This window comes from Polyodon spathula, chromosome 3 (genome assembly GCF_017654505.1).
Source record: "Polyodon spathula isolate WHYD16114869_AA chromosome 3, ASM1765450v1, whole genome shotgun sequence".
Classification (NCBI taxonomy): Eukaryota; Metazoa; Chordata; class Actinopteri; order Acipenseriformes; family Polyodontidae; genus Polyodon; species Polyodon spathula.
The window spans coordinates 32954048-32978945 of NC_054536.1; the positions used below are offsets into that span (position 1 = coordinate 32954048).

General features: G+C 35.4%; 1 protein-coding gene across 1 annotated transcript in view; it reads right to left on the minus strand.

Moving 5' to 3' along the window:
* Positions 1 to 3225: 3225 nt before the first annotated feature.
* Positions 3226 to 24898, minus strand: part of anln (anillin, actin binding protein) — a 22282-nt gene continuing 609 nt past the window's right edge. The window contains exons 2-24 of the mRNA XM_041245073.1: positions 21792 to 21939; positions 19479 to 19775; positions 18670 to 19025; positions 17846 to 18215; positions 17550 to 17743; positions 17163 to 17273; positions 16763 to 16880; positions 15519 to 15662; positions 15145 to 15398; positions 13488 to 13627; positions 13049 to 13190; positions 12604 to 12739; positions 12205 to 12387; positions 11955 to 12081; positions 11721 to 11769; positions 11327 to 11380; positions 10722 to 10757; positions 10272 to 10293; positions 9788 to 9900; positions 6172 to 6258; positions 4828 to 4935; positions 4497 to 4669; positions 3226 to 4301 (exon numbers count right to left, since the gene is read on the minus strand). Of these exons, the coding sequence (XP_041101007.1) occupies positions 4187 to 4301; positions 4497 to 4669; positions 4828 to 4935; positions 6172 to 6258; positions 9788 to 9900; positions 10272 to 10293; positions 10722 to 10757; positions 11327 to 11380; positions 11721 to 11769; positions 11955 to 12081; positions 12205 to 12387; positions 12604 to 12739; positions 13049 to 13190; positions 13488 to 13627; positions 15145 to 15398; positions 15519 to 15662; positions 16763 to 16880; positions 17163 to 17273; positions 17550 to 17743; positions 17846 to 18215; positions 18670 to 19025; positions 19479 to 19775; positions 21792 to 21939 (3477 nt within the window). The 3' untranslated portion in view covers positions 3226 to 4186. The remainder of the gene's footprint in view (positions 4302 to 4496; positions 4670 to 4827; positions 4936 to 6171; positions 6259 to 9787; positions 9901 to 10271; positions 10294 to 10721; positions 10758 to 11326; positions 11381 to 11720; positions 11770 to 11954; positions 12082 to 12204; positions 12388 to 12603; positions 12740 to 13048; positions 13191 to 13487; positions 13628 to 15144; positions 15399 to 15518; positions 15663 to 16762; positions 16881 to 17162; positions 17274 to 17549; positions 17744 to 17845; positions 18216 to 18669; positions 19026 to 19478; positions 19776 to 21791; positions 21940 to 24898) is intronic.

Genomic DNA, 24898 nt, shown 5'->3' on the forward strand with positions numbered 1-24898 from the left:
TGTAATACAGAAATTGAATAATTCCAAGCCCTGAGAAATCAAAAGGTCTAAAGGTATGCCCATGGGTGGGAGAAAAAAAAAAGACTAGAAGAGTCCCATACTCTCCAGAAGAAACAATAAATCTTGAGCCATAAGAGAAGAGGGAGAATCAACTTGAATTCAATGCTTGAACCAAAGCACCACATACCACAGCAAGAACAACCCACATCATGCAAAACAAAACCCAGAGCACTTGTAATTTTTTTTTTTTTTTTTTTTTTTAAGCGTTCTTTAATCGCTCATTCGGCAGTGATCAGAGGACACTCCCCTGATCTCCAACTCGACTGCATTAGAGCTGACATGTTGAAAAGACCTTTGAAACAGACTTTAAACTTAAGTGTAAAAAGTTGTAAGGATTTCAACAATCCAAAAAAAAAAATAAGACATTATTTAAACAGCTGTAGCAACATAGTTGGTGATGTATAACGATATATTTTTCAGAACCCTGCTACTTACTCTAATGCAAGTCAATGTTTACCTGATGTATTACAGTAATTAAGTTGATAGCTTGCAGTTCTCCAGAATTTATTTCAAAACACAAATAAAATAAATCGAGAAAGGTAAGTTGGAGCTTACCTTATTGAAAACAATTCTGCATCATTCTACCACACTGAATTGCACTTAAGTGATATGTGATTCATTGTTCAGTATTACAAGAGTGCATAAAATCACTCTCCAATCTGGAAACTGTGCAGACACTGTTAAGTGTTGAGGTTCAATTCAATCAGTATGGACTATGGAAAGACTGGACGTCACACCCAGGGTCTTTGTGAAAATTTATTTACCAAAAAATAAATAAAACTACACATTCAATGTGCAACATTGCATTCAACTATGTTTTAGTTTGAACATCTGAAAATCAAATGCATGTTACCTGCTGTGGAGTATGGGGATAATAACAGCACTGAAAGGTTAATTTGGGGAGCCAGATTAGTTCATATATCAACTAGTTAGTTTAAAGGAGGGACTATTCCCGGGGAGAGGGGATTACTAGCGAAAGGCTGCAGCAGAATGAAAACACACAAAACATAACATGTACAAATGAGGCAATAATGCTCATGGGCCACACAGCTTCTCAGAGTAGGCTGACCAAGGAAGAGATACACAAACAACCTGTTATTCTGTCAGGTTCTATTCACACAAACAACTGAGTAACATTGGCACAGCTTGGTACAAGTGGCAAGTGTATTCATATCCCTCCCCAGTGTCCAACACAAAATCCAAGCCATCGCAGTGCTCCGCTCTGACTGCCCAGCCATTGCAATATACAGCATATCACACTTAAACTATACCTGCCATCTTCATCCAGACAGTGTTTCCAGACATTCAGAGCGATTGACTTTTGAGGTATTCCCTTTTAAGATACATGTTTTATAGTGAGAGCTGGGAGTTGTGTCTCTAAAAGAAGGTAAAAGTAGACCCCATCACAAGTAGTTTTAAAACAGGGATTTATTGGAGTCTTTGTTTTTCAAGGAAGAAAACAAAACACAGGATGACTCAAAATAAAACAACTTCTTCATTTGTGATGTAGAATTACAGATTTAAAAAGATTATACCCAAGATAATTGTACAAATTTCAGAACATTCAATCCAAAATGAGATTATGACAATACAAACTTTATCATTGATGGAATAAAAAAATGCACTAAAGAACTTATCAGTTAGCATTACAATAAATGAAATGTTCTTAACACAGCTGTTATCAGAACAACATTGTTTTATTTCATAAACCTTTCCTGCGTAAATGAACTGTTCAGGTTTTTTTTTTTTTTTCTTAAAGCGCAAACATATTTCAATACGTCGTTAAAACAAACTAAATAATTTATATAGATATAAAACGTAGGCAAGTTAAAAATACGTTTAAATAAGTTTGCTAGTGTTAAAGCATTGAAAACATGCAGTTTAGCTAGAGCAGTTTATTTAGAGCAAGAAAACTATTTCATTAAAGTATATACTTATTTAAAAACTGCTTCCCTGACAACAAGCATCACATATTAAATATCTAGCAGCACTGAAATATTTTGTAACACTTAAACTTAAAATTTCATCTTAGTATGTTTCTAGCAAATTCAGACTGTGTGTGTGTGTACATTATATATATATATATATATATATATATATATATATATATATATATATATATAATAATGTGTGTAAATATGGACTGGAACAGAGGGCTATAGTGGATAATTATTGACCTGAGGGTAACAATAGTCTGAGGGGCATTTAAGTTTTCCCCACCGAGTCGAGTCTGCATTACGTATTTAATATGAGCCAGTCAAAATAATGAGGCAAAGTTGGATAGTAAATGACTTCATATACTGTAAAGCCATAAATATTTGCGAGCCTTTTATTATGCGTTTTTCCTCGTATGAAAAAACAAACATTTGGCACAGATATCTTAGTGCTTTATATATAATGAAGTAATATACTATGTCCTACTGTAAGTGAGCATATAATGCACAGTTCACAGCCTACCTCTGTAAAGCACTTTGTGATAGTGGTCCACTATGAAAGGCACTGTATAAAAATAAAGTATTATTATTACCACCAGTGCAACATTTCTGTACGAAAATAGGTTTTATTTTTGTGATTCAGCAAATATTTTGGTTGCAAATATTTATGGATTTAGAGTATTTTGTTTAAATATAGCTGATACAGCAGAAGTAAATAACTAAACAAATAACAAAATGTTTTTGAAGTTCATGCCACAAGTTTTTTTTCTTTCTTTTGTAAGTATGTTTTATTATTCATTTTCTGTTAAGTCACAGAATCGCTGTTCAGCAGTTTTTTTCATTCAGCGATTTTATCTTCTTGTTGGAGTAGAGGTGGAGGGTATTCCTTTGAAAAGGGGCAGGATTGATAGATACGAACCAATCAAATGACATATGACTATTGCCAGTGGACTATTTTTCCTCCTATGATGAGGTTTTAACCAACTACAGGCCAGTATTTCCAAGCATAAATTGATTAATTGATTCATAAGTCATAAAGGTTCGTATATAATATATAGCCTGATATATATATATATATATATATATATATATATATATCTATATATATATATATATATATATATATATATATATATATACACACACACACACACACACATATACACATACACACATATAAGAGGATGTCCCTTATATTTTTAAAAGATGACCCCAAACAAGCTTACAAACCTAAGTACTTAATCCATATTTATCAAGAAAAATATTTAAGGTCGATGTACAGAACATACAGATACAACACCTTGGTGTGCTTCAGGGTACCTAGGCCTACTACTTTACAGCACCACAATAAGTATAGCTGAGAGCAAGAGCTCAGAGATTACAATGGAAAAACATGCTCTTAAGTTCAGCAACTTTCAGTGAACATTTGAAACTATGCAGGGTTTAAACTTTTCTAAGCTTTATATGACACGTGCAATATAATTTTCTAACAGTCAAACTAGGGATGCAAGTCGGATATGATCAGTTAAGTTTTTTTTTTTTTTTTTTTTTTTTTTAATCAAATCTTTCAGATGTTTGACATCCAATTGATTTTCAGTAAAAACTAAACTGATGATTTGTGCAGCCAAACATACCATTATTACAGATACAGGTTTTTTTTTTTTTTTTTAACTGTGACAGAAGCGCAATACAGTGGTATTGCATCACTAGTATCAATGTATTATACAATTAGACAATGTATAAAGAATAAAATACTTAAGACATTAAAAAAATGTATTTATTACTTTATGGTACGCCCGTTGTCGTCCCGATCAGTTTTAGGTGGCAAATCACGCCTGAGCAGTACTGCAGCTCATGTGATGCACGTATGACTATGGGTAACACTTGAACTCAATCAATATGAGTCAATAGAATGCTGCAACAAAATAAATCAGACAAACTAAAGTTCAAGACACTGATCCCTTCATAAAAACAGCAAAAACCTTAGGGGGAAATCTAGAGGAACAACCTGGAGTACTAATTACTGTTTAACACCAGATTACTTGTTTATAAGGTTTCACTGTGATTACTTTAAAGATACAATATGGTAATGAAATGGCTCATGAGATTGAGCATTTGTGATGTTCTAAAGTTACAGAACACAACATTTTGTTTCAATGGTATTTATGGTATAAAAAACATCTGCTTATTCCTTAAATAGGCCTATAACAAGCATCAGGTTGCCACATGCGCAGGTCAATTAAAACTTGATTCAGTTTCTGCATCCATAGGTTACGTTCTTCCTTTGTGTCTGCAGACAGCCAGTTTCTACAAAGAAAACAAACAAATCTAGATTTTTAAAAAATGTGGAAAGCAAAAGAAAACATTGTTACTCTCGCCATAATGCAAGAAATGCACCCTTTTCACCATTTGCCACAGTATTATCCCTAGTGGATTTACTACCGGTTGCATGTATTATATTATATAATAATAAATAAATAAAATCTATTGAAAAGCACTTACTTGGTAACCCACATTGTGTTCATACACTGGCTAACCAGTGTTTCTCTGTCATCTTCTCGCTGAGGTCTGACTGCAATTAATTCAAACGTATTGGGGCGAGCACAGAATTCCCGGTTTGCTGGACCAATCTTCCTGCTTGTACAATTAGAAAGGTTTATCCGACCAATTGGGTTCTGCAACGAAAGACAAGGTTTAAACCTGATAAATATAAAAGACAACTAAAACAACAAGACAGTCATAAAATCAACAATTTTTTAAATTAAGTTAAATAAACATCTTTAAGTGTTGACCAGTATCTGGCATAAAAATTACTGTAAATTTGAATACAAACCTTGCGCTTTTCATCATCTGGGTAGGTCCAGTACGAGATGCAATATTCTGAGAGTACACACCATCGTCTATGCCAAGCTCCAAATCCACTTACATCTTCAAACATTGTCTGCAGGTACAAGACAGTGGTTTTTAAATTGCACTGCACTGTACAGCACACACGCCCCCCCCCCCCCCCCCCCCCATCTGTTTGTGGTGAACAGATACCATCTAGTGGACAGAACAGGTATTTAACGGAGGTCTAGATTTAATTTAACAAGCCAGAATCACATCTATATGCGTTAGGGTTCACATATCTGGTACGCTTGCGCACCAATAAAAAAACAAAACAAAATGCGGACTTCCATATTGTTTAAGATTCAAAAGCGTACCATCAGTACATTTAACAAGAAATAAATAAATAAAAATAAAAACAAAACAAAATGAAACGTCTACTGGGCATGTCTAGCTCAAATTTGCACTCCTGATCCTTGACATCCCAATTGTTTCAAGTGTTGGAGGAGGAGCCAGACAGTGATTTGGATGATGGCCCCTATTTTTGGTGAGTACCGAACCACTTCTGCTGGTACTCGTGACAACCTAATGATAAAAGTTATGAGAACCCCAGGTTATAACAATACCTGTAAGATATATGGGACCTTGCTGTGCTGCTTCCCCATCTTCCTGGATCACTTGAAATAACTCTGTACTTTCTCAGCGTTATGAACTGTGTCTGACAAATCATATCGATCCTGCAGCTTTGTGATATTGTTAACATTTTTGGCTGCAGTCCTGGAATTTGCACTTTCATTGCCTTCCCCCACACCCCCCGGTGCATCACGATAAGTCAGCTGATGCACCTATTATTTTCACTTGAGAGTTCTACAAGCTAACTTTTACAGACATTAGCTGCTCAGGTTAACATGCCATTTTTAATGGTGTACAGTAAATAAAATACAAAGACCGCACTGGTTGTGAGCGGATGTCAGAACCTGCGTTCGGCTGTCATCTTGTATCTTGTTCCTAACCTATTCATTTGTTTTTTTTTCTTCTTCTTCTTCAAAAAAAGAACAATGTATGTAACCAGGAGAGCTTGTCCCCGGTTCAAATCTCACTGTGTGACCCTGAGCAAGTACTTGACCTCCTTGTGCTCCGTCTTTCGGATGAGACGTTGTTGTAAGTGACTCTGCAGCCGATGCATAGTTCACACACCCTAGTCTCAGTCGCCTTGGATAAAGGCGTCTGCTAATAATACTGTATCTTTAATGAAAATCAGCATCACCATCTTAACTCATAACCCTAAGACTGAGCCTCAAAACATTCTGGATGAGAGGAATATAACCATTTGTGTAAGCAGATGCCTTACCAAAAATCCTCGTTCTTCAATTGACGATCCAACCTGACATTGAAGTTTCAGATAAATATGGCCTTCCAGAGGAGACAAAAATTGAACCTGCAAAGCATAAGACTATGTGGTTAGTTTAATAAATTCATACAAACCGCACACTATTTATTGTCAGCAGGGCATGGGGTTTTTGTAATTGCTCATACCACCATGAAAACGCAAAGACACACCATGTGGTTTAAATGGATATGGTGGATGTATGGCTGGGCTCCTAAACCAACAAATTGTTCAGAGGAAAAAAGGAACTCAATCTGCACAGCTTTGAAAACTTAAACAAATTAACAATCTTGGTAAATATTTTGTAATAAATTTTAAAGCAATTAAGAAACTAACAGAAATGTTTAGGCTACACCACTGCATCTTCATATCCCAAACACAAACAGAAAGTATCTCTGTACAAGCAAAGCAAGCATGACGACCTTGTCCTGAAACATATCAACCTGAATCTGCTTGTCCTTTTCTTTACATCGGATCGACAAAAAATAAAGTCAGTCTCAAAAAAACTCAAGCAGCTCTAATTACCCCCCCCCCTTTATTATTTTTTTTAAAAAAGCTAAATCCTCTATAATTTTTCCAATCACTCAATGGCCCATTTCTTGTTAATTAAAACTACTACACAAAATCAATACTTAAATCTACACAAAACAAAATAACTACAGGTAAAATACAAATACAGTAGAACTGTGCTACTCTGCCAAGAGAGAGACAAAGCTTTGTACAGGTGGTTCATGCAAGGGGAAAGGGCACTCCAATTTCAGGACCAGTGCTTAAAGAGAAGGCATCGTTTTCCATAGTCGCCTACATCAAGACGACAATTTTAAAGCTTGTGATGGATGACACAGTATTTAAAAAAAAAAACACACAGCATCACACTGGTTCACTTAGCAGGGGAAAAACTCATATGCATATACGTTTTACATTTTATGAAGAGACTAGGGTAAGACTGTTAAACAGCAGATGTGGATTTATTGATAAACGGAAAATAAAAATTACAGGTGGAACCCTAGGTAATTTAATTTGCAATTTAAATTTGTACAGACAGCAGTGGTACTCAATTATGTTAGTGAAGGTCCAAATTTCTTGGTTACAGCAAGGTCAGGAGCACATTTTCACTCCTATCCCCATACCAACAAACACACAGCTACACAAATATAGTTTGTTGGTTTGAGAGTTCATTTGGTTTAAAAGGAGCTTTTGAGGGAATCATTTTTACTAGTTTGCCTTCTTTACGGACTTGTTGCCGCATGAGCTCTTTCCCCGCCATAACCATAGAATTGTATAACTATTGTATTCTTATGCGTCTGTTAGCAGAGCCAAACATTGCGTTTCACCATTGAAAAAATAAAGCAAACTGTAGCAAACATAATAAAGCACAAGAAAAAGCTGAGCTGAAAATAAAAAAAAACTGTGCTTTCGCTTTCAAGTGAATTAAAAATAAAAAACACCTTTCAAATAATAAATACAGAAATTTTAAATTCAGTACATCTATAAAATCTATTTGCATCAGTCAGAACAGAATGCTAATATTACTATTAATAATGTCCGTCTTGGAGAACAAATATCCTCACACATAATGTGACCTGCAGATGCAGGAAACACTAACAGTATGTTATTCTCATAATCCTGGTTCCTTGTAATAGAAATGCATCCACTACATAACGGGTTAACTGTTTACCTGAAAATTCTGAGACTTGCCAAAGCTGTCACGCAGTGAAGACGGTTGAACAGCACCAGTTAACTGTTATCTTCAGCTTGCTGTGTGTAATGTATGCAGCAACCGAAGATTGTAATGGATACATTTCTATTTCAGGGAACCAGGGTTATGATAATAACCTGACGTTCCCTTTCAAGTACGAAATGTATCCATTACATAACAGGTAATTATACCCAAGCCACACATAGACTTGAGGCGATCATATTGTTTCAGTTCAAACGGATTCCCAGGTAGGTGACAACATGGGACGGCACTAGCTGGCTTTTTGGTACATTTACCATAAGACCGAGCTTGCCTAAATGCTCGATAACTAGATCCGTGTTAGCTGCTGCCTGCAAGGAACTAGTGAGAGGCCGAACAGAATACGGACCTTGTACTCTTTTCCTTGGAAAGAGACACGCAGTGAATTTGTGTCCTGGTAGTATGGCGACATGGAAGCAGGTGTCTGCCCTGACTGTGCACAAGAGTTGCTGTGTGGACAGCATATTGAACTTTCTGTGCCTCAAGAACAGAATGATCCGTCTGAGGTCGAGAATGGGTCGGAGACCGCCGTTCCATTTGGTCACCAGGAAGTATCGAGACTACAGTTTGAGGGGGTCTACCACTTGGATAGCCCACCTCAGTTACAGGGTTGTCACCTCTTGGGACACCACCCGGGTGTCATGCGGGTTTGTGACCGTGGTCACAACCATTCCGCCGAAGGGCCGTTTGAACTGGAGCCAGTAGCCGAGCTGAATCAAGCCAAGCACCCAGATGACGTTGGTGCATGAACACCAATATGCCAGGTGGTCCTGAGAGGAGGAGCCCTGGTCCCGGCGTGCCACAAGGCAGTGTACGGACTTATAAAACACACTCAAAACCTCTGGAAAAAAAGCTTAAATTATAAAATAATTTAGCGATTAATTCCACAAGAAAACATACAATCAAATTATAAAAGTATAAAAAAAAAACTTAGCTTTCGATTAAATTTGTTTGAAAACAATGTGTGCCTCTGCAGCTTTCTCGAATCAGGCTGAAAAGAAGATGGAACTGTTCAACAGTCTTCACGATGCCTAGTGCCTTCCAGGAGGGGTGGAGACTGGCGTGACAGCTTTGGTAAGTCACAATTTTCCAGTAAACAAAGTTAACCCATTATGTAATGGATACATTTCATAATTCACCAGTACTTGACAATGTTTTCCTGGTCTTTGTGAAGTACAATTTTCTGAACTCGTACCATAAGGTATGAAAATTATATCATAATTGCGTATTTTCAAAAGAAATACTAATGATGGTTGTTTTTAGTCCTAGAGAAGGGATATGTTGACTCTTCATTTTCACTTCATTTGAGCTGCTAATACTGTTGACAACTTGCACATTTTGTTTCATTCATAGTTGGCACTGAGTTGTTTGCAATGTTGTCTGAGAAATGTACAGCTTTTCAAATGTGAATGCAAGGAAGAACATGGACAGGCATATGACTATGTGACTTTTATTAAAGTAAAGCAATGGCCCAATAAAAGCCATTCACACTAAATGTACTGAACCATTGTGTATGTGCAACATATTTTGGGCATAAAAATAAAAATCACAGTGCTTCACTTGTTTGAATTATTTCTACATTTACTGTACTTTTGTATAGAATGTTTCAGTACCACGGTCAGATGTGCTTTGAAGGGGTGATGATATGTAAAGTGTAACACTAAGGAAACACAGTGTACAATATACGTACATGTATTGCTGTTTTTTGTAAACTTGCGTTCATACAAACGTTCATTCATAAAAACTATTTCTATGTCCACCAAGCTGTTTGGATGACAAGGCTTCTACTGTGCATTAAGTGTGTTTGTGTGTGTGTATATATATAAAAATTTATACATTTACCTTATCCAGTGTAAATTTATTTTTCCCAACTGAGGACAGAGTTAGTTTGTGTGATCCAACCAATGCAAAATGACTGGTACGAACTGCATTGGGGCCTCCAGGACTGGCCAGAACTACAAATAAAGAAAGAATTTTGTTTTTCAAAGATTACAAATGTCACAGATCTGTAAGCAATGAAAGGTGCTTTCCAAATAAAGTTTATTCACAGTTTAAAACTTACAAGTGAAAAAGTCATCATGAGGATACCCTTTTTAAAGTTTTAAAAATAAACTAGGTAACTGTGCTATAAAATGGATGATCACAGTGGGGTGTAACAGCTTTAAATTTATTATATAAATACCGACAAAATTCATAACCGATCATATAATTTGAAAAGCAAAAAGTATTAAATTGAGCATGAATTAAGAAAACATTGAATGTTACACATGCTAAATTGAGAGTATAACTTCATATCTGCATGTGTTGTGGACATTTTGTTTCTTACCTGGTGTTTGAAGGTTACCCTTCTGTAAATATAAAAAAATATATTTATATAAACAAATGTTCAATGCAAAAGTATCAGACATTTTAGTCTCCACTAAAGAGGTATTATTGTAATAGCAAACTCTGATGTTCAGCTTCTCGGTTGATCTTCGCTACAAAAACACACATTGTACTAGCAAAGCATCTTGTCACAGGACTCCATCACTAAATAGAAATTGACCATCAGAATTTTACAAGTTGTTCACATTTTTCTTAACTGCCATCTGTATTATTCCTTTTTGCATCAAAGTAAAATAAGTAAAACAGAAAACAAACAAAACTAGCTTGCTTGTGAAAAATCACCTGATGAACCCCAACCCTCTCCTTCTGCACAGCAATGTTAGTACCAGTACATATCTCTAGCAATAACTGAGCATATAATACAATACAACAGACAGACAGAATTACTTACAGTAAGTGAAGTAAGTAGTCGCTTTGGTGTAATAGCCTATTTAAAACAAAATAAAATTGTTAAGCTGTATTCACCAGGATTAATACATAACCATGTGTCCTTTCAGAAAAGGACAAATATACTGTATACCAAACAGCAGTGAATACTTGCTTTTAATTCCAACATTGTTGTAAATTGTAATAGGAGCTGTGGGTGGTAATTAATGAAACAAAATCTGCAACTATTTTACAGTCTTGGGAGGAAAATTAAAATTGAATAATTTATGTAAATATATTAAAATAACATTTGTATTACCCTTGGTAAAATTAAGACATGCTTAACCTGTAAAAATCCTACTATCACTTACTTTCAATTACTGCAAACTAAGATTTAAAAAAGAAATTTATATATATATATAAAAAAAATACGTTTCTTAAATTAGTAAATACACTTACTGAAACAATTAAAAAAAAATCACTCAAAATGAAGCATATTTTACATTTTTCAAATAAAAGAAAGAAAGAAATGCTTGTTTTAAAACAAGCTGTGTCTAAGATATCCACTTAACAACCCACAGTAATGCTCACAAAGGCTTTAACCACCACCACCAGTTTTAAAGACACTACCTTTGATTTGTTGCCTTTTCTCCTCTTGTCAGCAGGTATGTCCTGCCTTTGTACCTGCAGGAACAAAAGCCACAGCAATTAATCCCTGCTGGACATCTCTGGACCCACCTGTTCATTCCAGCAAACCTGAGGGCCACATTTTTTTTCTCTTTAGGCAGAAGAAAATGCATGTGCGTTCTGTTTTTACAATCCTGAACCATCTAACCATAGTATTTAATAAAGTGTGCATTTTACAAAACAAAATGATCTAACACCTCTAATGTAACAGCACAGGATAAACATCCTTACTAAATACAATATGGAATGATACTTTAGAGAAGCGAGATATTAATTGAGGATCTAAAACATCAAAAAACAAAAAAAAGGGATGGACTCTCCATGACATGATACTTACCAAACTGTAAACTTCCATATCTATTTCAAAGTCACTTGACACATCTGGTCTATAGATTGGAAAAAAGTAATAGAAACATGGTTACAAAAATATTTAATTCATATATCATTGTTTAAAAACAGGATCTTATTCCTGTTTCCAAAAGATGACAGAAGTCATCTATTAAAAGGTGGTACTAATTTGACGAAATACTGTATAATCTATTACAGAAATTAATTATTCAACGTCACTTACAATGTAAACTTGGTCGGGAATGACAGGGCATCTCCACACAATGCATTTTGGGTACTGGATAATGGTGTAGCAACTGTGTTTTCGGCTCCAGCTCTGATCATTATGAAGAAATAATAGTTTTCTGCATCTGTACAAATGATCAAAACATATTTATTATATTGCATTTAACCATATATAAACCACTGCAATTAATTTGGGTTTATAATCTTAAAGCATCAATATTTAATTATTATTATTTTTTTTTTTTTACCTGGCTTGTTGGCAGCAGAGCAAATGAAATCAGCTTTCAGAGGCAGACGTATCTCTGACAGTGCCACTGACCCTTTGGAAGCAGAGCTGTCTTGTGCTTTAACTGTGCTTGAGGCCTTTTGACCAGAAGGTCCCTCTTTCTTAAGTTTATTCATCTCTGCAAGCAGAGCCACTCTTCTCTCAGCTAAAATAAATTAAAAAAAGATTCAGTTAAGATGCAAGTTAAACTTCGAAACCATTACTAGCAGAGGGGTTATGTATTTTAATGTGTATACTTCTACCATTTTATGTATACAGATTTTAGGATTTATATATTTAAACCTTTTAATGTACTGGATATATTTGCATGGCATACAAAAATGATACTTATCAAAACATCATGCTACTACACTGCACATACTGGCAACAAGAAGCAACCTCTCAGCTTCAGCCTCCACTTGGGACCCTTTCCCATGCTCTACATCTGTGCAGCAGTTTAATGCCTGGCTGGCCTGATGAATCACAGTCTGTTGCATATTTATCTCATCATTCAGAATCTAAAATGAAAAAGACAATATTTAAGAAACTGGTTGTTGTTAATCATCATAGTACTTTACTATGCATATAAAAAGTATCCTAAAATAAAATGTACAGAAAGAAAATCCTACAGATGTACTTTTTGTAAACTATATTCAACAACTATACATTATTAAATTACTAATTGTTCAATTTCCACCAATAGATTTTCCAACTGTTAATGACATCAGTACAGCTTAGAAAGTTATTTAATTAGCAAACCATTAAAATACAGACCAATTCTCTCTCTCTCAACCCCCCCCCCCCCCCCCCCCCCCCCCCATATTTACCTTCATTTTTTGTTTTATATTCACTTGGCCAGTATTTCTCTTCTCTTCTAGTTTTTGGTAAACATCCTCTTTACGAACAATCACTTGTTTAACTTGTGGACGTTCAGTTTCCTTAAATCTTATTGATCTATAAGCATCAATACTAAAAAATAAGAGAAAAAAACATGGACTATGAAATCTGCATATAGTCATTTTCAATTTCTATTTACATCAGAATGTTGATTACTAAATAGTTAATACTTCTGCATCAGTCACTACTGATGAAGTGTACCTACCCATTCAAAGTAATTAGTTCTGTTAACAATTAACAGTTAAGAATTCTCTTCAGTAATTCAGTAGTTTAATTTACTTAAATGCTTAATACAATTCTTTCTGTAAATTTCAGGAAACTAGAATGTATTCACACAAGTGGGGTCAAATTCGTAGATGTAATATTTACCTGTACAACAGGTCATCTCCAGCCAATTCAATGCTGTCAGCAGACTCTGCATACGGCACTCGAGCCCTCTGGAATCGTGTGGGTCTGTTTGCATCAGGAGGTTCACTAAGGTCAAAAGCTGTACTGGTTGGAGTCGAAATCTATAAAGAAAAATAATTTAATTTAAATAAAATTGTATGTCATAGTATTTTTCATTTAATTTTGTTTCAGTTCTTGGTTGAAATCTTTACACAAACATTCAAATGCAGATAGGTTACTATAGTGTGCACCATAAATAAAATTAAGTTTAATCTTGCTTTTGAATAGGGGTCTACATAATTTGTGAAAAATCAGGAAATTGAGGGGTCACAGCAAAATTCACTTCTTTCATGTGACAATGCATACTGGACTAGTGAGGAGAGAGAGAAAAAAAACCAACTTAAATGAACTACTGCACACCGCAAGCGACACAAACTACGTATCTTAACCCCTCCTACTAGGTTTTGGGTGTATTTGACCCGACAAGTTTGCAATTGGCTTAAATGCCATTTCTTTTTATTTTCTGTATAATATTTTATAACTTTTCCTAAGTTGGGGTCATGAACTTATACACAGAAAACAGAACCTTTGAGATGTGTATTGTTTTTTTGGAACAGGTCATGTATACAAAGATGTTGTTTCGGGTCACTAACCCATGACATTTATCTATGTAGATCTGTGTGTAGGAAAAAACAAACTTCTTTAATTTGTTATTTTATTACTATATTTGTATTATAATTTCTGAAAATGGCTGCACCTGTCTGGAGATATTTCTAAACAAAAAAAACCACACAATATATATCTACAAGGCAGAGCCTAATTTTCTGTCAGTATTGCAACAGCATCTCACTGGTAAAGACATTCCAAAATGAGGAGCTCCCAGGTTGGCAGTCAAAGAAGTTTTATCACAGCTCCTAGACTAAAAGAGCATGAGTAAAACCTTTGCAAATAAAAACATGCAACCAATTTAAGGCTGTTTAAATTAGTTTGAAATTGCATCGGGTCAATATGACCCAAAACATAACAGATGTTCCTAAATTCTGAACATAATAGCATGGTTAATTCTGTAGATACACTTTTTTTTTTTTTTTTTTTTTTTAAATTCCTTCGCCGTCCAGTGTGCATTGTACTTAAGCAACAAACTAAACAAAAAATGTCCTTCGACAACAATGTTTTAATCAGCCTATCAGTGTGTTTGTACTGGCTTTTCTGTGACCTGTGCTGTACAGTAGCAGGTGGGACAAAATCAGTGTTGCATTGTTATTTTCATTTAGGTTACTAATCTAGTTTTCAACATTGGAGGTAAAATACCAAAAATGGACGACAACACAAAAGCATCGTGTCAAGGAATTTCCCAAAGAACTTTACATGCAGATGGAGGTCAATTGTTTTGCACATCTTGTAATGCGACTTTGGAGAAAATACAATCAATCACTATTTAGCTTCAGAATCACACATTAAATGAAAGGATAATGCAGAGACTGCTAAACAGAACATTCTATAGCGATGCAAAATGTTTGTCCATAGCTGTACATAATACTATACACTCAACATTGTGGGAGGGTATCAACAAATTACTTTGGATATATCAAATCCAAAACATTCAACAACCTGGTCAAATACCCTTAAATATCCTTACCTCTGGACTTGTCACTACTGCATTTACAGTCTCAGCTAAGGGTGTGAGAAGTGACATTGAGGAAATATTTAGTTCGTCATTATCCTCTTCATCCTCCTCCTGTTCAAACGACTGCGTTTCTCTTTTTGGGCTCTTCTTACTTTGTTCTTGCTCCTCCTCCAGGACACCATCAAACAGATCATCAATGACTCCTGAACTGTTGATCTCTTCTTCATCCACATTCAACTCAATTTCACGCACCACTTCATATTTACCTAACAAAAATGAAATATTTTATTTGACAGTACACATCTTAACCAGTTGTGATCTATGTCTTAGACATTCTTTGTATGATCTTGTTTAAAAGGATTCAGTCTACACAACAGGATACATACAGTTATGAGCATCTTGCTTTCCATCTGTTCTTGATAGAAGTTCTGTAGATTTAATTTCTTCTGATGAGAAAGTCACTTTTATCAAAGGTTTGGATTTTACAGGACTGGCTGCCAGCTTTGTTTCTTTAAGGATGCTTGTAATACCTAATGAATAAGAATCTGTTAAATTCCACGTTTCAGAAAGAAAAACAGTAAAACACAATGTTATTTAATACACCAATGCCTCAAAATTATTCTACAGAGCATTCGCCAGGACAGAATTTCTCTTATAAATGATGTGTGGGAACAGAAAACAATGAGCAGCCCAATCGTTGCAGGAGGGATCAAGATCTGGATACACCACCATGCTTTTTTCTCGCCTGGTGAATGCTCAAGTAAAAAGTTGGAAATGTACACTAGTAGTTTGGAAACAACAAATGATTCACAGCAAGACTAGGGCTGGGAGAGACTGTTCATTCATCTCTTGCATATTTTTAAAGAGGAGACGATATTCTATTCTAGACTACCGAGCTATTTAGTTGTACTCCTCTCCTAGAAAAAGGGGAACATTTTGGGTTAAATTTCTATGTGAGATGTCATGCTCATTCAAATTTAAAGAGATGAGACACAACAGTATTTAGTAAGTAGGGGATCTGAGAGGAAAAAAGGGACAATACAATCCCCACCACTAGTCATGCTGTAAATCAGGGCTTCTCAAATTCGGTCCTGGGAAATGAGCTCTCAATTAATTAACTAAACCCTTAATTGAACTGATAATTTGCTAAATTAGACTATTTATTTTACTTGTTTTCAGTTATTAAAAAGTTGCAGATTTCAAGTTAGCTATAACATTTTATAATTAACTTGACCTCTGCAACCGTTTAAGAGCTGAAAACAACTAAAAAGGTTTAATTAAGCAAATTATCATTTCAATTAATAATCTAGTTAAGTAACAGAAAGTTCAGTTGGAATGAAAACCAGAAGACACAGGTAGTCCCCAGGACCGGGTCTGAAAACCCCTGCAGGAAATCATTTGTTGTTTCCAAACTTTTGAACACTACTGTATTTCCCCAGGTTATGAAAACATAAAATACAAATCATTTGAGTAATGTATTAACACTGAATAGTGTTCTGTAACACCAACAGGACACCATGATGCAGATTAGTAGTTCTCCAGTTAGCAAGTCCAAATACGGATAGATAGGTTACAATCATCTTTAACAATGTCAAAAAAAAAAAAGGTAAAACAAATACATTATTAATACCTGGAGAACTTGATCCTGAAGATTTTAAATATGAACCCTCATATTCATTGCCTTTTGCAGAAAAAGATTGTATCTGCTGGGGCTCAGAATATTGAACCTCTTGTGTTTCAGAAGCATCCTAAAGTAAAAAAAAAAAAAAAATGTAGCAAGCAACTTAGTTATCTTGGGACCTTTATTGAAGACCACCATTTTAAATGCCAGGAAAAGTTATTTCACAACAATGATCCATTACTACCTAAAATTAGTTTTCATTCGAAGAAAAGGGACAAAGGGAAGGAGAAGTTTGTTACGTTTGTCAGAAAACCAACTGGTTTTCACTTCAACATGATTCTGCATAAAGGGTGAAAAAAAAAGAAGACCTCAACCAAGAAATATCTTCTATTGGGTAATAAATGCCTCCCTTGTTAGTTTGCAGCGGCTTCGTATCTGAGCTTTCATCTTTCTTGTCACAAGTCCACATGTTACCCTTCTGGAAACGATTACGAATTGACGCAAGTTCGTTTTCACGCTCCTAACACAAAGAAAGTATTATGCAGTAGTTCATGAGGAATCTATAACCTTTCAAAAACATTGTACAATTACAAACTAGATTTATTTGTAGTGTAGAAAGGATGTATTTAAATGACTAAAATATAAAGGTGATGTGTTTTCTTTAATGGTTTAATGAAATGTTACAACAGAAATGGTGAATTCTCTTTTTGTTTTGAAGTCCATCAAGTTGCAATGGATGGATAGAAGTGACGTGACTCCATGCACAATATTGCTCAAATGTTTTGCCAGATCATACCTGTCTCTGCTTTTGAGTTAGATCAGCTGTAGTAGTTGTTAATTGCTTTGCTTTCAATAACCTTTCCTGGACAGTCTTTGTATTTGGTGTGACAGTGGCTGTTCTTTGTCCCAAGCTACTTGGAGGACTCTGGGTTGTGCGCTCCTGGCAACGTTCTCCAAAACGTTCAAGGAAAGATTTAATGCCTGTTCCACCTATAGAAGGAAAAGGTTAGTTAAAATAGATGTTAGTGCCCAATATGTATTTGCAAATTATGTTCTGCTTGAACTTATAAAAAGCATGAAATATAAACAAACCTGGTGTAGATGATGTATCCTTCTCCTGTTGCTGAACATGAGTTTCTTTGGTTAACTGTTCTCTTGACTGGAGGAGTGTTGAAGCTACTTTGGTTGACTGCAGTGCCTGTACCTCAGTTGTTTTCTTAGGACTGGGAGATAGTACTCTTCCTAACTGAAATGGAGACTGTGCTTTGGGTGCCTCGTTTTTCTGAGGGCTGTGTGCAATATTTCGCCCTGACTGTAGTGTAGCCAGTGGTTTGGATATCTCTGTTTTCTGGGGACTGGAAGGAATTTGTCTCCCCGACTGTGACTGTAGTTTTGGTATTTCGGTTTTCTTGGGACTTGGTGGAAAATCTTGGGTTGACTTAACCGGCAAATGCACTGAACCCTGCAACAGATCAGAGATTTACTATAAAATGGAATGATAACTGTAAATAAAGGTTAGCATTTTTATACGAGTATAAAATAGAGTAAGAAACAGCTACATAATACACTATTGAATGTACATTTGGCATTTGGTTTAAAATCAATATAAACACATTCTAGCACAGAAATGAAAGTATTTGAGACCAAATACTAATTAATGTGGATTTGATTAATACACATTTCAAAGTAAAACATTAGTTATTTTAAAGAATGTTTGTTTTTACTTGAATAACCTGTAGAGCAGCTATATTAATAGTAACAGTATTTTTTATTAAGCTAATTAATTTCCTAGAAAAAAAATCTGAATGGACAAAATGCAGCTACTTTCATTGTCACTATCAGTGAAGAATTTGCCTATCAGAACACACAAATACTGTGCAAAGCAGTCTGAATTATTAAACTCATTGTTTACCCACCTGTTGAGCAGAAATGATTGGCTTATTCACTGGGGCTTCAGCAGTCTTTTGAAAATAGGATGTAGTGTGTGGCTTTACATTGCTGCTGCTGCTGCTAGCACAAGCAGATGCTCCATTTGTAGTGGACTGTTTTGATAAACAAGTGGTGCCAGGCTGTTCTTGTGCATTGTTTCTCTTTACAGATGGGTGACTTAGGTCATCTTCCCACGAGCCAATTGTGGCAGCAAGGTTTGCTAATCTGCCTTTTCTTCCCACTGGAGTCTCAGATGATACAGCAACGGCTGTCTGCCTAGGAGGCGAGGGTACTTTCTTTTGAGACTGCACAGGTGAAAGGTGTGCGCTTTCCAAAGTAGGCTCTATAAAATAAAATAAACATGTATCTTTGGCCGGTATCAGTTCAGTATTAAATTTTTCTGATCGGTTTCAATTTTAAAAAGAAGTGTATCTTAAAATTAAAATTGACTTTGTAATGCGTATGGTTCACCTAGTAAATACACTTTTTCTTTGATGGAATAATTGATCACATATAATCCTATATTATATGGACATTCAGAAAAATAAGGACCTTTTGCATTTAATTTAAGCTCTAAAACACCAGGTAAGAGATGCATTTCAGAAAATGAAGAAATTAAACTTCCCAGTTATAATGTCACACATGTCCAGATTTTACTTCTCAAAATACTACACTTAATTTCATTAAACTTGTAGAAAAAAACTGTTTAATACAGAAATATTTAACGTGTGTGTGTCTTTCAGCAGTGTAAAACAGGCAAACATTGACAAGTACTTGAATTACTGTAAAAACATACCATCATTGTCCAAGTATCGTCGCTGTTCTGCCAGTTTCTGCAAGCGGGATTTCACTGAAGTTCTTGCAGGACTTGTACATTTCACATCGGTATCTCCCTTCTTGTCAGTGGCTGCGACAGACTTTGTTATTGTTGAAACACTGCTTACAGGAGCTTCTGGTGGTATACGAGCCGTTTCAGATGGTTCAGGCAAAGGATCAGGGGATATGGGTAGCCTGTTCTCTACACCAAAGGCAGAAGCTTCTTTGTTGTCTGAACATCTTTTTTTTGATGGAGATGGTTTGGTGGAAGGTTGTACTAGAGGGAAAAAAAATAAATAAAAATGCAGTCATGCATTAAATTCCAGAAAAAAATGCTACCACATGACAGAAGCAGGCATTTCCCCTGTCTTCTCCAAGAGTAAACCTGAATGCTGTAGCAGGCACTAAGGTCAGGTACCCTAATCTTTTAAATGTTAAATGGCAAGTAGCTGTATGTTTACAGTAATAGTTGCGTTTTGTTGCTCCAATACTGAATTTTCAGAATTTTTCATTATATGTGCCTGTAGAATCCTAGTTGTAATTCACGATTCTGAAGCATCACATTGGTAACCTTAACTCTGAAGGGTCCTTTCTTGATTTCTTTGGAATCTACAGTACAAGTTGGATTCAGTGTTGAAAGTTCTCTGCATAATTTTGGTTCTATATTAAATGCCTACATTATTGTGTTGTATAGTATACAGTAAATACTGTAGCAGGGCTCAAAAGTAACGGCGGCCATGGGGCAGTTGCCGCAGTGCCCCTCAAAATGTATGTCTGTTCACGGTCATTATGGCTGCAGTGCCCTTTCAGCTACAGCAACTAGAGAAACCATCAGCATCAGAGCCAAACAATAACATGGCTGTCGCATCAGAAGGGGGGAAAAAAACCAACAGAAAATAGCAAACACGTCCCTTTCAAGCATATGAATTTCTACAGAGCGTAAAAGACCACCTGGAAGTTGGTTACTTATTTGCATTGTAGTTGACAAAGCAGCATGCCCTTTTTTCTGTCTTTTGATTCATTTACACATCTTGCTCAATTAATATATTACTACTATTAAAAAAATAAATCGCTCCTTAATTAAAAAAGAAAAACAAAAACATTAATAGCAAAGCTGTATCACTAGCATAGCGGTACCCTTTATTACCCGCTTGTTTTGCCCACCATTTACCCCATTATACGCTTTGCTCACTAAATAGAGGTACTCCTACATAGCTTATCACCCCCTCTTTGCAAAAACACTGAATTTTAGTGATCAAGCCCTACCCCCACAAGCAGCAGCGCCCCAAAGTGTAGCCCTTTATAACAAATACAGAACGTACAGGGGCACAGAGTATTATGCATTTTTGTATCAGGATACAGATACAGAATAACATAGAGAAAAACAACTAGAGAGAGTAAATATTAGTTGACTCCAGAACAGTGCTGCTCCACTTGTTACAAAAAAATCAATTCCGCCTACCCGCATTCTGTTTTCTTGCTGCCAACTGGCAGTGTAGACAAGCTCTGAGCACAAATATTAAACTGAGGGTGTAAGGGTTTTTATTGAAAGAATACTGGGTACCTGTATTTGCAAATTATTTTAAGATTTGGGCTTTGGAATGTTGGTATCTTGATCCATAAATGCAACACAGCGACTCAGATTTTATGTTACGCGTGGGAATGAAATTTCTGCGTTTATGTTAAACGGAGGCGAATATTAATTGAACAAAAACGGTCCCATGAAATAGCGGTACGCGCCAATGCCTGGCTCCAGCACAGGGAGCTGTGTCCGAGCAGGCTTGAATCTACAGCTCTGGCCAGTGGCATCACCCTATAGAATATACTAATTTTGCTTCATAGTCTAATGAAACCGGCCGAATAATGTTACGTTAACATATTGAATGAATTGCACACCATTTTGTGGTTTATCCATAGCACTTAACGAAAACTGACAAATTGAAAATGTGACATTTCGGAATCTAACATGAAGTACTGTACTACTAATAGACACATCCTAAAATTCTAGGTGATGCACAACATTGGGCCATAGCAGTAGAAAAAAAATAAAAATAAAAATAAAAATAAAATAATTATCTGAATCAAATTGTTATTAAGCAAAACCATGTTGTTTCTTTCTGTGGTCAATAATTAGCTTCATATATGAATCCTACAGTTGACTTCAGTTTAGTGGCCTTGGGGCCCTCAACAATTTTATTGAACTGAAGGCCATTTTGGCCTTCCCTTTTATTTTTTTGCCAATTTAGTTCCCTGTTGTAGACAGGGACAGTTAAGTGTATGAAGAATATCTTACCCTCCTCTGCAGGCTGCAGTGGTTGTTTGTTTGTTTCTGCAAGAGGTTCCCTGGTTCTTTTTGCAACTGGTCTTGCAGCTGCTGAGGATCTATCTGCCATTTTCTTCTGGAGATTTTCTCGGCGGGCTCGAGTTCTTTCTAGAAGTTTCTATAATTGCAAAAAAAAAAAAAAAAAAGCACATCAACATTTTCTTATCTTGTATTTAATTTTCTTACATTTATGCTGTTTAGATCATAGGCTTTTTGTAAGCCCTTTGATTTACACTTGTTGCCTTAAGTATTCTCTATTACCATTTTGGAAGAATAATATTAACAAATACATTCACTGTCATGTGTTTAATGCATCACCATATTGTACAGGCTTCATTTTTTTCTGAATAAAACACTGTTTCAAACATTACAACTATACAGGGGTATTCAAATCCTGTTTTCTTTTTGTACTTATAAACACTTTATGCAGTAAACATCTGAATAGTTTTTTTTTTTATTAATCTGTGTTGGACTACAGCGCCGATACCTTTCCACTTTTTCAGCCTTCTCATTTCTAGCAGGCGGCTGGCTAAACTGCCGTCCAGACTTATGTTTCCATGGACACCCTCAATTGCAATGGACCAATCAGTTTCAATGATGTTGATGATGAAGGCTGAACGACGAAGCGGTGACCAAATCAATCAGATAAGGCTGTTTTTAGCTATTAAATGAGTTTTGCTTTTGCTGAATAAAAGTAATTTTCACAGGCAAGAAAATAACAATTTAAGTGTCATACGCAGTGTAAACAACATGTACAAAAACATTGCCACAAACTGTATACTGTAGATGCCTTAAAATGTGTATCTTCTCTAGCTGCGAGATTAAAGACTTCCTATTAATCATACACAATCCAGCATGTTATTGACGCTACCGCTAAGCCATAGGGGAACATGCACTAAATGAAAACTTAACCTTATTCAAACAGGTTCTTCCTTTCAGTTGGTCAACAGTCATCCATTCATTCCATTAATATACATATTTGAAATTCCTGCATATTAACTATTTTTTTATTTTTTGAATAGGCTTAAACCCACCACAGTCTCAATAGTTATATTGTACATTTCTTGTTCCTAGAAGACAGAAACATTCTAGTACAATTATGAAATACTGTACAGTTTGTCCAACAGTAGACATGAAAGTGAATTACTGTGACTTATTTCATTAGGTATTAAAAGTACTTTAAGAGCAAAGAAATGTGAAGTGCAGATACACATATGTACTTTAAAAGTGTGTGAATTTGAAAGAGGGTGTTTAGTTGCAATACAACTAAATTCCCCCTCCCTACATTTTCTTTGGTTCACAATTGGTTAATAAGACAAATTTAGATTTAAGGAATAGTAGTTCATACAGTAGTACTGGTATATTGTATCTTATATTTTCTTGCGTAAAAAATAAATCAGTATAGATCAGCGTGTAGTGTGGCTTGTGTAGATTCGTACATGTTTTCTTAGTTTAACTGTTTAATCTTCTGTGCACAATAACGAGTCAGACATCATTTACTCACTGTACAATAAAAATGTGCTGTACGCAGCTTGTGTTTTTAAATAAGCCGCACATTAAAAAAACCTAAATGAGAGTGGCTAGTTTAATTTAAAACAAGCAACACTGTAGAATTTGAATGACAATGCAGTAAGCATGATGGAACACATCCCATTACAGTTGGCTTAGGATTTGGCAGAAGTAGAAATTTCAGTTAGGATCTGGATGTCATTCCTTAACGTATGAATCACACACGACTTTAAAAACTCAAATTCTATTGGCTGTAACAACTGACACAGAACTTCAAAGCAGTGTCATCAAAAACTTCCACCTTTGCCTTGTGTGCTAAAACCGATATACTATACCATAATAGGAAGTGATCCACTAAATTAATTATATAGCCTATGTGATCCAAGGACACATTTACAGTTAATTGATGGAAGACAAAGAAATTAACATACAAACACTCTCTGTATGTGGCTTTCATACTTGTAGAAACTAGGGAAGGATGATCTACTTAGAGCCAAATAAAATAGCAATTAACAGAAAAGTGCTTTTAAAACATGTTATGTAAAGGTTTGCTTACCATCACATTCCAATAAAAAAAAAAAAAAAAAAAAAAACTTGACTTAGTATCTTAGTCTATATTGCTATTTTTAATTTAGAATGCATTTCAAATTTCACATTTATTTTTACTTATAGTATTCAAACATAGTGGTACTATGCACCAGGTTTTATACAAATGATAAACCTTTATAGTTTTAGTCTTATTATATAAATCTGCAGGCATTTCAGTCATTTTATAGATTGACAAACATTTGCCTGGCTTCCTAGACAGAAGACACGTCAAAAATAAATAAATTATACATAAGCATTTGACACCAGGCTATATTAAAAAGTATGACTTATGAAAAGCACATTCTTAACTTCAAGAAGGGATGGAGGCTACTAGGGGAAGAAATCTGGGGCCACTGACACCAATCATTCTTTTTAATACACTGCTTGTTCCATGTAAGAGTTTATCGTTTAAATCAATTGCATTATACTGTTCAAAATGTGCCAGGTAATGAGAATATAAACACTGGGAAGCTGCAGGATGTGATACAGTAGTTGGAACACATCCCAGAATACATCGTGCAGAATTCTTGAGAAAAGCTCAAGAGGTAAGGACATTACCAATTAAGGAAATAGATTTTCTTTGTTGTAAGATCTAAACTTAATGCCATACGACTGAGGTGGTATATTGCTTCTTAAAAAAAAAAATATATATATTTCAAGTAATGATTATGGTGTATTTGTATTATCCAGTAGGGCTGTCAGTTAAGCCTCAAAACAAAAGGCAATTAATTGGCACAAAATATAATCGTTCAAAAAAATAATTGCACGTACATCGACTATATGTGGTCATACAGTCAATTCTCAAACGGTTCTTGTGAAAAAATAAAAAGCACTACCAACGAACTGTTTTTCACGTCGCTATTTCCATCCCAGGACCACTGGGTGCGGTCAGACCACAAAAATGTAAAGAGCAACAGTCTATGCATGTCGTCATACAATTTTAAACTCCCTATCTGGCGACAAATACACAGTTGTCGTAT